The 15,592-nt window shown below is 35.2% G+C and overlaps 1 protein-coding gene across 1 annotated transcript in view; it reads right to left on the reverse strand.

The window, feature by feature from the left end:
- ephb4b (eph receptor B4b) overlaps positions 1-6,727 on the reverse strand; it is a 40,755-nt gene extending 34,028 nt beyond the window's left edge. The window contains exon 1 of the mRNA XM_041779100.1: positions 6,297-6,727. Within this exon, the coding sequence (XP_041635034.1) occupies positions 6,297-6,366 (70 nt within the window). The 5' untranslated portion in view covers positions 6,367-6,727. The remainder of the gene's footprint in view (positions 1-6,296) is intronic.
- Positions 6,728-15,592: the final 8,865 nt, after the last annotated feature.

Genomic DNA, 15,592 nt, shown 5'->3' on the forward strand with positions numbered 1-15,592 from the left:
TGCGACCTTGATTGATGTTTCCAACAAAACGTTTGATTGTTGGGTGATCACGTTTCAATAGCTTTGCTATTTCAAGTGTGCTGCATCCCTCTGAAAGGGATTTTACAATTTCTGATGTTTCAGAGTCTGTTAAATCTCTTTTTTGGCCCATTGTGTCTGAGGAAGAGAGGCTGCCTAATAATTCTGTACACCGTGATATAGGGTGGCGATCACTTTAGGCCACTCCCCCCCTCATTAGACAGATAAACACCACCTGATAATGCTTCATTCCAATAAGCGTTCCAGTTTATAGAGCTTTAAGTTGGAAAATGTGCATAACAATGAAGATAATATCAAAATACTCACTTGTCTAATACTTCTGCACGCGGTGTATATATATACATATATATATATGTATATGTATATATGTGTATATATGTATATATATATATATATATATATATATATATGTATATATGTGTATATATGTATATATATATATATATATATATATATATATTTCTGTTGGGCGTATTTACAATTTTCCCCTTTTTTGCCACTTTTAATCTACTTTAACAGCTTTAAAGTCCAACTTTGACTCTTCTTTTGCCCCTTTTCACTAGTTTTTTCTCTTTTGTCCTGCTTTTTGCTTTATTGTAAATTTTTTCCTCTTTTTTTGCCATGTTTTGCCCATTCTCAGCCCTGTAAGCTGCCTTTTGCCATTGAATGCCATTTTTTTTCCAGTTATTCACTTTTGTCCATAATAGTCTCATTTCACAGTTTTTTGCCACATTTTAACTGTTTTTTTCACCATGTTTTGCCTCCTATCACTCATTTTTTATCAATTTTGCCACTTTTTCACCCCATTTTTCACATTTTCATCCATTTTTTGCCACTTTTTAGCCAGCTTTTGACCATTTTGTCACCTGTGTCCATTAAAGTCTCTTTCACCCATGTTTTGCCACATTTTTTACCATTTTCTCCATCTGTAACTTGTGTTTTCATCAATTTGGCCAATTTTCACCCATTTTTTGCCACCTATAACTCATTTTTAATCAATTTTGGCAATTTTTCGCCCCATTTTTAAATTTTCACCCATTTTTGATACTTCTTAGCCAGTTGTTGGCCATTTTGTCACTTTTGTCCATTTTAGTCTTATTTCAAAAAACATTTTTGCCACATTTTGACCATTTTTGCCACCTGTAACTGAGTTTTAAATCATTTTTACCAGCTTTCACCCGTGTTTTGCCACATTTTGCTGCTTTTTGACCATTTTTGCCACCTGTAACTGATTTTAAAATCATTTTTTCCAGCTTTCACCCATGTTTTGCCACATTTTGCTGCTTTTTGACCATTTTTGCCACCTGTAACTGGTTTTAAAATCATTTTTACCAGCTTTCACCCATGTTTTGCCACATTTTGCTGCTTTTTGACCATTTTTGCCACCTGTAACTGATTTTAAAATCATTTTTGCCAGCTTTCACCCATGTTTTGCCACATTTTGCTGCTTTTTGACCATTTTTGCCACCTGTAACTGGTTTTAAAATCATTTTTGCCAGCTTTCACCCATGTTTTGCCACATTTTGCTGCTTTTTGACCATTTTTGCCACCTGTAACTGGTTTTAAAATCATTTTTGCCAGCTTTCACCCATGTTTTGCTACATACTTGCTGCTTTTTGACCATTTTTGCCACCTGTAACTGATTTTAAAATCATTTTTTCCAGCTTTCACCCATGTTTTGCCACATTTTGCTGCTCTTTAACCATTTTTGCCACCTGTAACTGATTTTAAAATCATTTTTTCCAGCTTTCACCCATGTTTTGCCACATTTTGCTGCTCTTTAACCATTTTTGCCACCTGTAACTGGTTTTAAAATCATTTTTACCAGCTTTCACCCATGTTTTGCCACATTTTGCTGCTCTTTAACCATTTTTGCCACCTGTAACTGAGTTTTAAATCATTTTTACCAGCTTTCACCCGTGTTTTGCCACATTTTGCTGCTTTTTGACCATTTTTGCCACCTGTAACTGATTTTAAAATCATTTTTGCCAGCTTTCACCCGTGTTTTGCCACATTTTGCTGCTTTTTGACCATTTTTGCCACCTGTAACTGAGTTTTAAATCATTTTTGCCAGCTTTCACCCGTGTTTTGCCACATTTTGCTGCTTTTTGACCATTTTTGCCACCTGTAACTGATTTTAAAATCATTTTTGCCAGCTTTCACCCATGTTTTGCCACATTTTGCTGCTTTTTGACCATTTTTGCCACCTGTAACTGATTTTAAAATCATTTTTTCCAGCTTTCACCCATGTTTTGCCACATTTTGCTGCTTTTTGACCATTTTTGCCACCTGTAACTGATTTTAAAATCATTTTTGCCAGCTTTCACCCATGTTTTGCCACATTTTGCTGCTTTTTGACCATTTTTGCCACCTGTAACTGGTTTTAAAATCATTTTTGCCAGCTTTCACCCGTGTTTTGCCACATTTTGCTGCTTTTTGACCATTTTTGCCACCTGTAACTGGTTTTAAAATCATTTTTGCCAGCTTTCACCCATGTTTTGCCACATTTTGCTGCTTTTTGACCATTTTTGCCACCTGTAACTGGTTTTAAAATCATTTTTGCCAGCTTTCACCCATGTTTTGCCACATTTTGCTGCTTTTTGACCAGTTTTGCCACCTGTAACTGATTTTAAAATCATTTTTGCCAGCTTTCACCCATGTTTTGCCACATTTTGCTGCTTTTTGACCATTTTTGCCACCTGTAACTGATTTTAAAATCATTTTTGCCAGCTTTCACCCATGTTTTGCCACATTTTGCTGCTTTTTGACCATTTTTGCCACCTGTAACTGATTTTAAAATCATTTTTGCCAGCTTTCACCCATGTTTTGCCACATTTTGCTGCTTTTGACCATTTTTGCCACCTGTAACTGATTTTAAAATCATTTTTCCAGCTTTCACCCATGTTTTGCCACATTTTGCTGCTTTTTGACCAGTTTTGCCACCTGTAACTGATTTTAAAATCATTTTTGCCAGCTTTCACCCATGTTTTGCCACATTTTGCTGCTTTTTGACCAGTTTTGCCACCTGTAACTGGTTTTAAAATCATTTTTGCCAGCTTTCACCCATGTTTTGCCACATTTTGCTGCTTTTTGACCATTTTTGCCACCTGTAACTGATTTTAAAATCATTTTGCCAGCTTTCACCCATGTTTTGCCACATTTTGCTGCTTTTTGACCATTTTGCCACCTGTAACTGAGTTTTAAAATCATTTTGCCAGCTTTCACCCATGTTTTGCCACATTTTGCTGCTTTTTGACCATTTTTGCCACCTGTAACTGATTTTAAAATCATTTTTGCCAGCTTTCACCCATGTTTTGCCACATTTTGCTGCTTTTTGACCATTTTTGCCACCTGTAACTGATTTTAAAATCATTTTTGCCAGCTTTCACCCATGTTTTGCCACATTTTGCTGCTTTTTGACCATTTTTGCCACCTGTAACTGGTTTTAAAATCATTTTTGCCAGCTTTCACCCATGTTTTGCCACATTTTGCTGCTTTTTGACCATTTTTGCCACCTGTAACTGATTTTAAAATCATTTTTACCAGCTTTCACCCGTGTTTTGCCACATTTTGCTGCTTTTTGACCATTTTTGCCACCTGTAACTGATTTTAAAATCATTTTTGCCAGCTTTCACCCGTGTTTTGCCACATTTTGCTGCTTTTTGACCAGTTTTGCCACCTGTAACTGAGTTTTAAATCATTTTTTCCAGCTTTCAACCGTGTTTTGCCCCGTCTTCGGTGCTTTTGGACCATGTTTGCCACCTGTAACTGATTTTAAAATCATTTTACCAGCTTTCACCCATGTTTAGCCACATTTTGCTGCTTTTTGACCAGTTTTGCCACCTGTAACTGGTTTTAAAATCATTTTTGCCAGCTTTCACCCATGTTTTGCCACATTTTGCTGCTTTTTGACCATTTTTGCCACCTGTAACTGATTTTAAAATCATTTTTGCCAGCTTTCACCCGTGTTTTGCCACATTTTGCTGCTTTTTGACCATTTTTGCCACCTGTAACTGAGTTTTTAATCATTTTTTCCAGCTCTCTTCCGTGTTTTGCCCCTTCTTCGCTGCTTTTTGACCATTTTTGCCACCTGTAACTGGTTTTAAAATCATTTTTGCCAGCTTTCACCCATGTTTTGCCACATTTTGCTGCTTTCTGACCATTTTTGCCACCTGTAACTGATTTTAAAATCATTTTTGCCAGCTTTCACCCATGTTTTGCCACATTTTGCTGCTTTTTGACCATTTTTGCCACCTGTAACTGATTTTAAAATCATTTTTGCCAGCTTTCACCCGTGGTTTGCCCCTTCTTTTGCTGCTTTTGACCATTTTGCCACCTGTAACTGATTTTAAAATCATTTTTGCCAGCTTTCACCCATGTTTTGCCACATTTTGCTGGTGTTTGACCATTTTTGCGACCTGTAACTGGTTTTAAAATCATTTTTGCCAGCTTTCACCCGTGTTTTGCCGCATTGTGCTGCTTTTTGACCATTTTGCCACCTGTAACTGCATTTAAAATCATATTTGCCAGCTTTCACCCGAGTTTTGCCACATTTTGCTGCTTTTTGACCATTTTTGCCACCTGTAACTGATTTTAAAATCATTTTTGCCAGCTTTCACCCGTGTTTTGCCCCTTCTTCGCTGCTTTTTGACCATTTTTGCCACCTGTAACTGATTTTAAAATCATTTTTGCCAGCTTTCACCCATGTTTTGCCACATTTTGCTGCTTTTTGACCATTTTTGCCACCTGTAACTGATTTTAAAATCATTTTTGCCAGCTTTCACCCATGTTTTGCCACATTTTGCTGCTTTTTGACCATTTTTGCCACCTGTAACTGATTTTAAAATCATTTTTGCCAGCTTTCACCCATGTTTTGCCACATTTTGCTGCTTTTTGACCAGTTTTGCCACCTGTAACTGAGTTTTAAAATCATTTTTGCCAGCTTTCACCCATGTTTTGCCACATTTTGCTGCTTTTTGACCATTTTTGCCACCTGTAACTGGTTTTAAAATCATTTTTGCCAGCTTTCACCCATGTTTTGCCACATTTTGCTGCTTTTTGACCATTTTTGCCACCTGTAACTGGTTTTAAAATCATTTTTGCCAGCTTTCACCCATGTTTTGCCACATTTTGCTGCTTTTTGACCATTTTTGCCACCTGTAACTGGTTTTAAAATCATTTTTACCAGCTTTCACCCATGTTTTGCCACATTTTGCTGCTTTTTGACCATTTTTGCCACCTGTAACTGATTTTAAAATCATTTTTGCCAGCTTTCACCCATGTTTTGCCACATTTTGCTGCTTTTTGACCAGTTTTGCCACCTGTAACTGAGTTTTTAATCATTTTTTCCAGCTCTCTTCCGTGTTTTGCCCCTTCTTCGCTGCTTTTTGACCATTTTTGCCACCTGTAACTGATTTTAAAATCATTTTTACCAGCTTTCACCCATGTTTTGCCACATTTTGCTGCTTTTTGACCATTTTTGCCACCTGTAACTGGTTTTAAAATCATTTTTTCCAGCTTTCACCCATGTTTTGCCACATTTTGCTGCTTTTTGACCATTTTTGCCACCTGTAACTGATTTTAAAATCATTTTTGCCAGCTTTCACCCGTGTTTTGCCACATTTTGCTGCTTTTTGACCAGTTTTGCCACCTGTAACTTTTGCCACCTGTAACTGGTTTTAAAATCATTTTTGCCAGCTTTCACCCATGTTTTTGCCACAATTCGCTGCTTTTTGACCATTTTTGCCACCTGTAACTGATTTTAAAATCATTTTTGCCAGCTTTCACCCATGTTTTGCCACATTTTGCTGCTTTTTGACCATTTTTGCCACCTGTAACTGGTTTTAAAATCATTTTTGCCAGCTTTCACCCATGTTTTGCCCCTTCTTCGCTGCTTTTTGACCATTTTTGCCACCTGTAACTGGTTTTAAAATCATTTTTGCCAGCTTTCACCCATGTTTTGCCACATTTTGCTGCTTTTTGACCACTTTCACCTCTCAAACTGACTTTATTGCCACTGTAACCGTCCTTTCCTCTCAGACCGAGGCTCTCTCAGGTGTATTTGGCGACCATCAGGCTCTTTGGTTGAGCAGGGCTCGGTAACACTCTGGTAAATCATTGATCGTTAATCTACACATCATCTTGTTTTCCTTCAAAATAAAGTCCCGGCGTCGTTCCTAGACAAAATAATCGATTAATCTCGTCCGCTGAGGTCGGATCGATCAGTACGGCAGCCCTTTAGGACAAACTTGTCTTACCTTCGTCGGCGGAGCAGCCATGGAGCAGGAGCAGCGGGAGGAGGAGCAGCACAGCCCGGACTCCCTCCATCCCCCCCGGGACGATCGAAGCCAAACTCGATCAGACAGCCGATCACAACTATCGATCAGTGACGTCAGCTGGGCTCGCTCTCGGCCGGCCGCGCGCGCCTCATTGGAGCTGAGAAGTCAAATAAAATCCACAAGCAGATCCGGTTTTTATAAAGGTAGAGGAGAAGAAGAAGGGGCAGAAAATCCTCCAAACTTCAAGATGGACGCCTCCAAAGTCAGAAAAAAAGTTCAGAAAAGGAGAAAAAGACATGAAAGTAAATCCAACATGGTGTCCGAGTATGTCCTCTCCTCCTTTTCGCTCAGTTTTATCCTTTTCCTCAAACTTTTCCCTGTTTTTTTTTTCCCTCCGGGACAGAGAGCGGGGCGCGGCTGCCTCCGAGGCCGGGACAGGAGCTGATAGAGGCGGCCTGGTGAGCGCGCAGGGGTCGGTGTGTCGGCTGGAGGTCGTCGGGAAAGAAGCCAACACAAACAGAGGAGGAGGTGATGAAGCGCCCAGTGCTCCCAGCGCTCCCAGTGCGTGCCTGTGAGGCCAGTTTAAACACCCACCAACTCACTGCAGACAAAACTTTAGACAAAAGCAGCCGGACACCGCGAGGACACGCCCCCTCCTGCTCTGATTGGCTGGGAGACCTGTCAGTTAATGGGGGAGGGCGGGATTTAAGGGAGGAGTGACAGACAGATGTGGAGGAATGTGTCTGTGGAGAGGCCTGTCTGTGGCTCCATGTTTAAAAAATAAAATAAAATAATAAAAAATAAAGTATATGTGTCTGTGGAGAGGCCTGTCTGTGGCTGCACGTTTAAAAAATAAAATAAAATAATAAAAAATAAAGTATGTGTGTCTGTGGAGAGGCCTGTCTGTGGCTCCATGTTTAAAAAATAAAATAAAATAATAAAAATAAAGTATGTGTGTCTGTGGAGGCCTGTCTGTGGCTCCATGTTTGAAAAATAAAATAATAAAAATAAAGTATATGTGTCTGTGGAGAGGCCTGTCTGTGGCTGCACGTTTAAAAAATAAAATAAAATAATAAAAAATAAAGTATGTGTGTCTGTGGAGAGGCCTGTCTGTGGCTCCATGTTTAAAAAATAAAATAAAATAATAAAAAATAAAGTATGTGTGTCTGTGGAGAGGCCTGTCTGTGGCTCCATGTTTGAAAAATAAAATAATAAAAAATAAAGTATATGTGTCTGTGGAGAGGCCTGTCTGTGGCTCCATGTTTGAAAAATAAAATAAAATAATAAAAAATAAAGTATGTGTGTCTGTGGAGAGGCCTGTCTGTGGCTCCATGTTTAAAAAATAAAATAATAAAAAATAAAGTATGTGTGTCTGTGGAGAGGCCTGTCTGTGGCTCCATGTTTAAAAAAAAAAAATAATAATAAAAAATAAAGTATATGTGTCTGTGGAGAGGCCTGTCTGTGGCTGCATGTTTGAAAAATAAAATAAAATAATAAAAAATAAAGTATATGTGTCTGTGGAGAGGCCTGTCTGTGGCTCCATGTTTAAAAAATAAAATAATAAAAAATAAAGTATGTGTCTGTGGAGAGGCCTGTCTGTGGCTCCATGTTTAAAATAAAATAAAATAATAAAAATAAAGTATATGTGTGTCTGTGGAGGGCCTGTCTGTGGCTCCATGTTTATAAAATAAAATAAAATAATAAAAAATAAAGTATTTGTGTCTGTGGAGAGGCCTGTCTGTGGCTCCATGTTTGAAAAATAAAATAATAAAAAATAAAGTATATGTGTCTGTGGAGGCCTGTCTGTGGCTCCATGTTTGAAAAATAAAATAAAATAATAAAAATAAAGTATGTGTGTCTGTGGAGAGGCCTGTCTGTGGCTCCATGTTTGAAAAAATAAAATAAAATAATAAAAATAAAGTATATGTGTCTGTGGAGAGGCCTGTCTGTGCTCCATGTTTGAAAAATAAAATAAAATAAAAAAATAAAGTATATGTGTCTGTGGAGAGGCCTGTCTGTGGCTCCATGTTTAAAAATAAAATAATAAAAAATAAAGTATGTGTGTCTGTGGAGAGGCCTGTCTGTGGCTCCATGTTTAAAAAATAAAATAAAATAATAAAAAATAAAGTATAAGTTTCAGTGTAGAGGCCTGTCTGTGGCTCCATGTTTAAAAAAGAAAATAATAAGAAATAAAGTATATGTGTCTGTGGAGAGGCCTGTCTGTGGCTGCATGTTTAAAAATAAAACAATAAGAAATAAACTATATCTGTCTGTGGAGAGGCCTGTCAGTGGCTGCATGATTGAAAAATAAAATAATAAAAACATAAAGTATGTGTGTCTGTGGAGAGGCCTGTCTGTGGCTCCATGTTTGAAAAATAAAATAATAAAAATAAAGTATGTGTGTCTGTGGAGAGCCTGTCTGTGGCTCCATGTTTAAAAATAAAATAAAATAAAAAAATAAAGTATGTGTGTCTGTGGAGAGCCTGTCTGTGGCTCCATGTTTAAAAATAAAATAAAATAATAAAAATAAAGTATGTGTGTCTGTGGAGAGGCCTGTCTGTGGCTCCATGTTTGAAAAATAAAATAAAATAATAAAAATAAAGTATGTGTGTCTGTGGAGAGGCCTGTCTGTGGCTCCATGTTTGAAAAATAAAATAATAAAAATAAAGTATGTGTCTGTGGAGAGGCCTGTCTGTGGCTGCATGTTTAAAAATAAAATAATAAAAAATAAAGTATATGTGTGTCTGTGGAGAGGCCTGTCTGTGGCTCCATGTTTGAAAAATAAAAATAAAAAAATAAAGTATGTGTGTCTGTGGAGAGCCTGTCTGTGGCTCCATGTTTGAAAAATAAAATAAAATAATAAAAAATAAAGTATATGTGTCTGTGGAGAGGCCTGTCTGTGGCTCCATGTTTGAAAAATAAAATAAAATAATAAAAAATAAAGTATATGTGTCTGTGGAGAGGCCTGTCTGTGGCTCCATGTTTAAAAAATAAAATAATAAAAAATAAAGTATATGTGTCTGTGGAGAGGCCTGTCTGTGGCTCCATGTTTGAAAAATAAAATAAAATAATAAAAAATAAAGTATATGTGTCTGTGGAGAGGCCTGTCTGTGGCTGCATATTTGAAAAATAAAATAATAAAAAAATAAAGTATATGTGTCTGTGGAGAGGCCTGTCTGTGGCTGCATGTTTGAAAAATAAAATAAAATAATAAAAAATAAAGTATATGTGTCTGTGGAGAGGCCTGTCTGTGGCTCCATGTTTAAAAAATAAAATAGAATAATAAAAATAAAGTATGTGTGTCTGTGGAGAGGCCTGTCTGTGGCTCCATGTTTAAAAAATAAAATAAAATAATAAAAAATAAAGTATATGTGTCTGTGGAGAGGCCTGTCTGTGGCTCCATGTTTAAAAAATAAAATAATAAAAAATAAAGTATATGTGTCTGTGGAGAGGCCTGTCTGTGGCTCCATGTTTAAAAAATAAAATAAAATAATAAAAAATAAAGTATGTGTGTCTGTGGAGAGGCCTGTCTGTGGCTCCATGTTTGAAAAATAAAATAAAATAATAAAAAATAAAGTATGTGTGTCTGTGGAGAGGCCTGTCTGTGGCTCCATGTTTGAAAAATAAAATAAAATAATAAAAAATAAAGTATGTGTGTCTGTGGAGAGGCCTGTCTGTGGCTCCATGTTTAAAAAATAAAATAAAATAATAAAAAATAAAGTATGTGTGTCTGTGGAGAGGCCTGTCTGTGGCTCCATGTTTGAAAAATAAAATAAAATAATAAAAAATAAAGTATGTGTGTCTGTGGAGAGGCCTGTCTGTGGCTCCATGTTTGAAAAATAAAATAAAATAATAAAAAATAAAGTATGTGTGTCTGTGGAGAGGCCTGTCTGTGGCTCCATGTTTGAAAGATATAATAAAATAATAAAAATAAAGTATGTGTGTCTGTGGAGAGGCCTGTCTGTGGCTCCATGTTAAAAAAATAAAATAATAAATATAAAGTATGTGTGTCTGTGGAGAGGCCTGTCTGTGGCTCCATGTTTGAAAAATAAAATAAAATAATAAAAAATAAAGTATATGTGTCTGTGGAGAGGCCTGTCTGTGGCTCCATGTTTAAAAAATAAAATAAAATAATAAAAAATAAAGTATATGTGTCTGTGGAGAGGCCTGTCTGTGGCTCCATGTTTAAAAAATAAAATAATAAGAAATAAAGTATATGTGTCTGTGGAGAGGCCTGTCTGTGGCTCCATGTTGAAAAAATAATAAAAAATAAAGTATGTGTGTCTGTGGAGAGGCCTGTCTGTGGCTGCATGTTTGAAAAATAAAATAACATAATAAAACATAACGTATCTGTGTCTGTGGAGAGGCCTGTCTGTGGCTCCATGTTTGAAAAATAAAATAATATAATAATAAATAAAGTATGTGTGTCTGTGGAGAGGCCTGTCTGTGGCTGCATGTTTAAAAAATAAAATAAAATAATAAAAATAAAGTATGTGTGTCTGTGGAGAGGCCTGTCTGTGGCTCCATGTTTAAAAATAAAATAAAATAATAAAAATAAAGTATGTGTGTCTGTGGAGAGGCCTGTCTGTGGCTCCATGTTTGAAAAATAAAATAAAATAATAAAAATAAAGTATGTGTGTCTGTGGAGAGGCCTGTCTGTGGCTCCATGTTTAAAAAAATAAAATAAAATAATAAAAATAAAGTATGTGTGTCTGTGGAGAGGCCTGTCTGTGGCTCCATGTTTGAAAAATAAAATAAAATAATAAAAATAAAGTATGTGTGTCTGTGGAGAGGCCTGTCTGTGGCTCCATGTTTAAAAAAATAAAATAAAATAATAAAAATAAAGTATGTGTGTCTGTGGAGAGGCCTGTCTGTGGCTCCATGTTTAAAAATAAAATAATAAAAATAAAGTATATGTGTCTGTGGAGAGGCCTGTCTGTGGCTGCCATGTTTGAAAAATAAAATAATAAAAATAAAGTATATGTCTGTGGAGAGGCCTGTCTGTGGCTCCATGTTTGAAAAATAAAATAAAATAATAAAAATAAAGTATGTGTGTCTGTGGAGAGGCCTGTCTGTGGCTGCATGTTTGAAAAATAAAATAAAATAATAAAAAATAAAGTATGTGTGTCTGTGGAGAGGCCTGTCTGTGGCTCCATGTTTGAAAAATAAAATAAAATAATAAAAAATAAAGTATGTGTGTCTGTGGAGAGGCCTGTCTGTGGCTCCATGTTTGAAAAATAAAATAAAATAATAAAAAATAAAGTATATGTGTCTGTGGAGAGGCCTGTCTGTGGCTCCATGTTTGAAAAATAAAATAAAATAATAAAAAATAAAGTATGTGTGTCTGTGGAGAGGCCTGTCTGTGGCTCCATGTTTAAAAAATAAAATAATACAAAATAAAGTATGTGTGTCTGTGGAGAGGCCTGTCTGTGGCTGCCATGTTTAAAAATAAAATAATAAAAAATAAAGTATGTGTCTGTGGAGAGGCCTGTCTGTGGCTCCATGTTTAAAAATAAAATAATAAAAAAAAGTATATGTGTGTCGGAGAGGCCTGTCTGTGGCTCCATGTTTGAAAAATAAAATAAAATAATAAAAAATAAATTATATGGGTCTGTGGAGAGGCCTTTCAGTGGCTCCTTTTTTGAAAAATAAAATAAAATAATAAAAAATAAAGTATATGTGTCTGTGGAGAGGCCTGTCTGTGGCTCCTTGTTTAAAAAAATAAAATAAAATAATAAAAAATAAAGTATCTGTGTCTGTGGAGAGGCCTGTCTGTGGCTCCATGTTTAAAAATAAAATAAAATAATAAAAATAAAGTATATGTGTCTGTGGAGAGGCCTGTCTGTGGCTCCATGTTTAAAAAAATAAAATAAAATAATAAAAATAAAGTATGTGTGTCTGTGGAGAGGCCTGTCTGTGGCTCCATGTTTGAAAAATAAAATAAAATAATAAAAATAAAGTATGTGTGTGGAGAGGCCTGTCTGTGGCTGCATGTTTGAAAATAAAATAATAAAAATAAAGTATGTGTGTCTGTGGAGAGGCCTGTCTGTGGCTCCATGTTTGAAAAATAAAATAAAATAATAAAAATAAAGTATGTGTGTCTGGAGAGGCCTGTCTGTGGCTCCATGTTTGAAAAATAAAATAAAATAATAAAAATAAAGTATATGTGTCTGTGGAGAGGCCTGTCTGTGGCTCCATGTTGAAAAATAAAATAATAAAAAAATAAAGTATGTGTGTCTGTGGAGAGGCCTGTCTGTGGCTCCATGTTTGAAAAATAAAATAAAATAATAAAAAATAAAGTATGTGTGTCTGTGGAGAGGCCTGTCTGTGGCTCCATGTTTGAAAAATAAAATAAAATAATAAAAAATAAAGTAAATGTGTCTGTGGAGAGGCCTGTCTGTGGCTCCATGTTTGAAAAATAAAATAAAATAATAAAAAATAAAGTACATGTGTCTGTGGAGAGGCCTGTCTGTGGCTCCATGTTTGAAAAATAAAATACCATAATAAACACTAAAGTATTTGTGTCTGGGGAGAGGCCTGTCTGTGGCTCCAGGTATAAAAATTAAAATACTCTAACATATAGTGTGTGTGTCTGTGGAGAGGCCTGTCTGTGGCTCCATGTTTGAAAAATAAAATAAAATAATAAAAAATAAAGTATGTGTGTCTGTGGAGAGGCCTGTCTGTGGCTGCATGTTTAAAAAATAAAATAATAAAAAAATAAAGTATATGTGTCTGTGGAGAGGCCTGTCTGTGGCTGCATGTTTGAAAAATAAAATAAAATAATAAAAAATAAAGTATATGTGTCTGTGGAGAGGCCTGTCTGTGGCTCCATGTTTGAAAAATAAAATAAAATAATTAAAAATAAAGTATGTGTGTCTGTGGAGAGGCCTGTCTGTGGCTGCATGTTTGAAAAATAAAATAAAATAATAAAAAATAAAGTATATGTGTCTGTGGAGAGGCCTGTCTGTGGCTCCATGTTTGAAAAATAAAATAAAATAATAAAAAATAAAGTATATGTGTCTGTGGAGAGGCCTGTCTGTGGCTCCATGTTTAAAAAATAAAATAAAATAATAAAAAATAAAGTATATGTGTCTGTGGAGAGGCCTGTCTGTGGCTCCATGTTTAAAAAATAAAATAAAATAATAAAAAATAAAGTATGTGTGTCTGTGGAGAGGCCTGTCTGTGGCTCCTTGTTTAAAAAATAAAATAAAATAATAAAAAATAAAGTATGTGTGTCTGTGGAGAGGCCTGTCTGTGGCTCCATGTTTAAAAAATAAAATAAAATAATAAAAAATAAAGTATCTGTGTCTGTGGAGAGGCCTGTCTGTGGCTGCATGTTTGAAAAATAAAATAATATAATATAAAGTATGTGTGTCTGTGAGAGGCCTGTCTGTGGCTCCATGTTTGAAAAATAAAATAAAATAATAAAAAATAAAGTATATGTGTCTGTGGAGAGGCCTGTCTGTGGCTCCATGTTTGAAAAATAAAATAAAATAATAAAAAATAAAGTATATGTGTCTGTGGAGAGGCCTGTCTGTGGCTCCATGGTTGAAAAATAAAATAATAAAAAATAAAGTATGTGTGTCTGTGGAGAGGCCTGTCTGTGGCTCCATGTTTGAAAAATAAAATAAAATAATAAAAAATAAAGTATGTGTGTCTGTGGAGAGGCCTGTCTGTGGCTCCATGTTTGAAAAATAAAATAAAATAATAAAAAATAAAGTATGTGTGTCTGTGGAGAGGCCTGTCTGTGGCTCCATGTTTAAAAAATAAAATAATAAAAAATAAAGTATGTGTGTCTGTGGAGAGGCCTGTCTGTGGCTGCATGTTTAAAAAATAAAATAATAAAAAAATAAAGTATATGTGTCTGTGGAGAGGCCTGTCTGTGGCTGCATGTTTGAAAAATAAAATAAAATAATAAAAAATAAAGTATATGTGTCTGTGGAGAGGCCTGTCTGTGGCTCCATGTTTGAAAAATAAAATAAAATAATTAAAAATAAAGTATGTGTGTCTGTGGAGAGGCCTGTCTGTGGCTGCATGTTTGAAAAATAAAATAAAATAATAAAAAATAAAGTATATGTGTCTGTGGAGAGGCCTGTCTGTGGCTCCATGTTTAAAAAATAAAATAATAAAAAATAAAGTATATGTGTCTGTGGAGAGGCCTGTCTGTGGCTCCATGTTTAAAAAAAAAAAAATAATAAAAAATAAAGTATATGTGTCTGTGGAGAGGCCTGTCTGTGGCTCCTTGTTTAAAAATAAAATAAAATAATAAAAATAAAGTATGTGTGTCTGTGGAGAGGCCTGTCTGTGGCTCCATGTTTAAAAATAAAATAAAATAATAAAAATAAAGTATGTGTGTCTGTGGAGAGGCCTGTCTGTGGCTCCATGTTTAAAAAATAAAATAAAATAATAAAAATAAAGTATGTGTGTCTGTGGAGAGGCCTGTCTGTGGCTCCATGTTTGAAAAATAAAATAAAATAATAAAAATAAAGTATGTGTGTCTGTGGAGAGGCCTGTCTGTGGCTCCATGTTTGAAAAATAAAATAAAATAATAAAAATAAAGTATGTGTGTCTGTGGAGAGGCCTGTCTGTGGCTCCATGTTTGAAAAATAAAATAAAATAATAAAAATAAAGTATGTGTGTCTGTGGAGAGGCCTGTCTGTGGCTCCATGTTTGAAAAATAAAATAAAATAATAAAAATAAAGTATGTGTGTCTGTGGAGAGGCCTGTCTGTGGCTCCATGTTTGAAAAATAAAATAAAATAATAAAAAATAAAGTATGTGTGTCTGTGGAGAGGCCTGTCTGTGGCTCCATGTTTGAAAAATAAAATAATATAATAAAAAATAAAGTATTTGTGTCTGTGGAGAGGCCTGTCGGTGGCTCCATGTTTGAAAAATAAAATAATATCATAAAAAATATAGTATATGTGTGTGTGGAGAGGCCTGTCTGTGGCTCCATGTTTGAAAAATAAAATAAAATAATAAAAAATAAAGTATATGTGTCTGTGGAGAGGCCTGTCTGTGGCTCCATGTTTAAAAAATAAAATAATAAAAAATAAAGTATGTGTGTCTGTGGAGAGGCCTGTCTGTGGCTCCATGTTTGAAAAATAAAATAAAAAAAAATAAAGTAAGTGTGTCTGTGGAGAGGCCTGTCTGTGGCTCCATGTTTAAAAATAAAATAATAAAAATAAAGTATGTGTGTCTGTGGAGAGGCCTGTCTGTGGCTCCATGTTAAAAATAAAATAACATAACACAAAATAAAGTATGTGTGTCTGTGGA

The sequence above is a fragment of the Cheilinus undulatus genome, linkage group 22, assembly GCF_018320785.1.
Source record: "Cheilinus undulatus linkage group 22, ASM1832078v1, whole genome shotgun sequence".
In the NCBI taxonomy this organism is placed as follows: domain Eukaryota; kingdom Metazoa; phylum Chordata; class Actinopteri; order Labriformes; family Labridae; genus Cheilinus; species Cheilinus undulatus.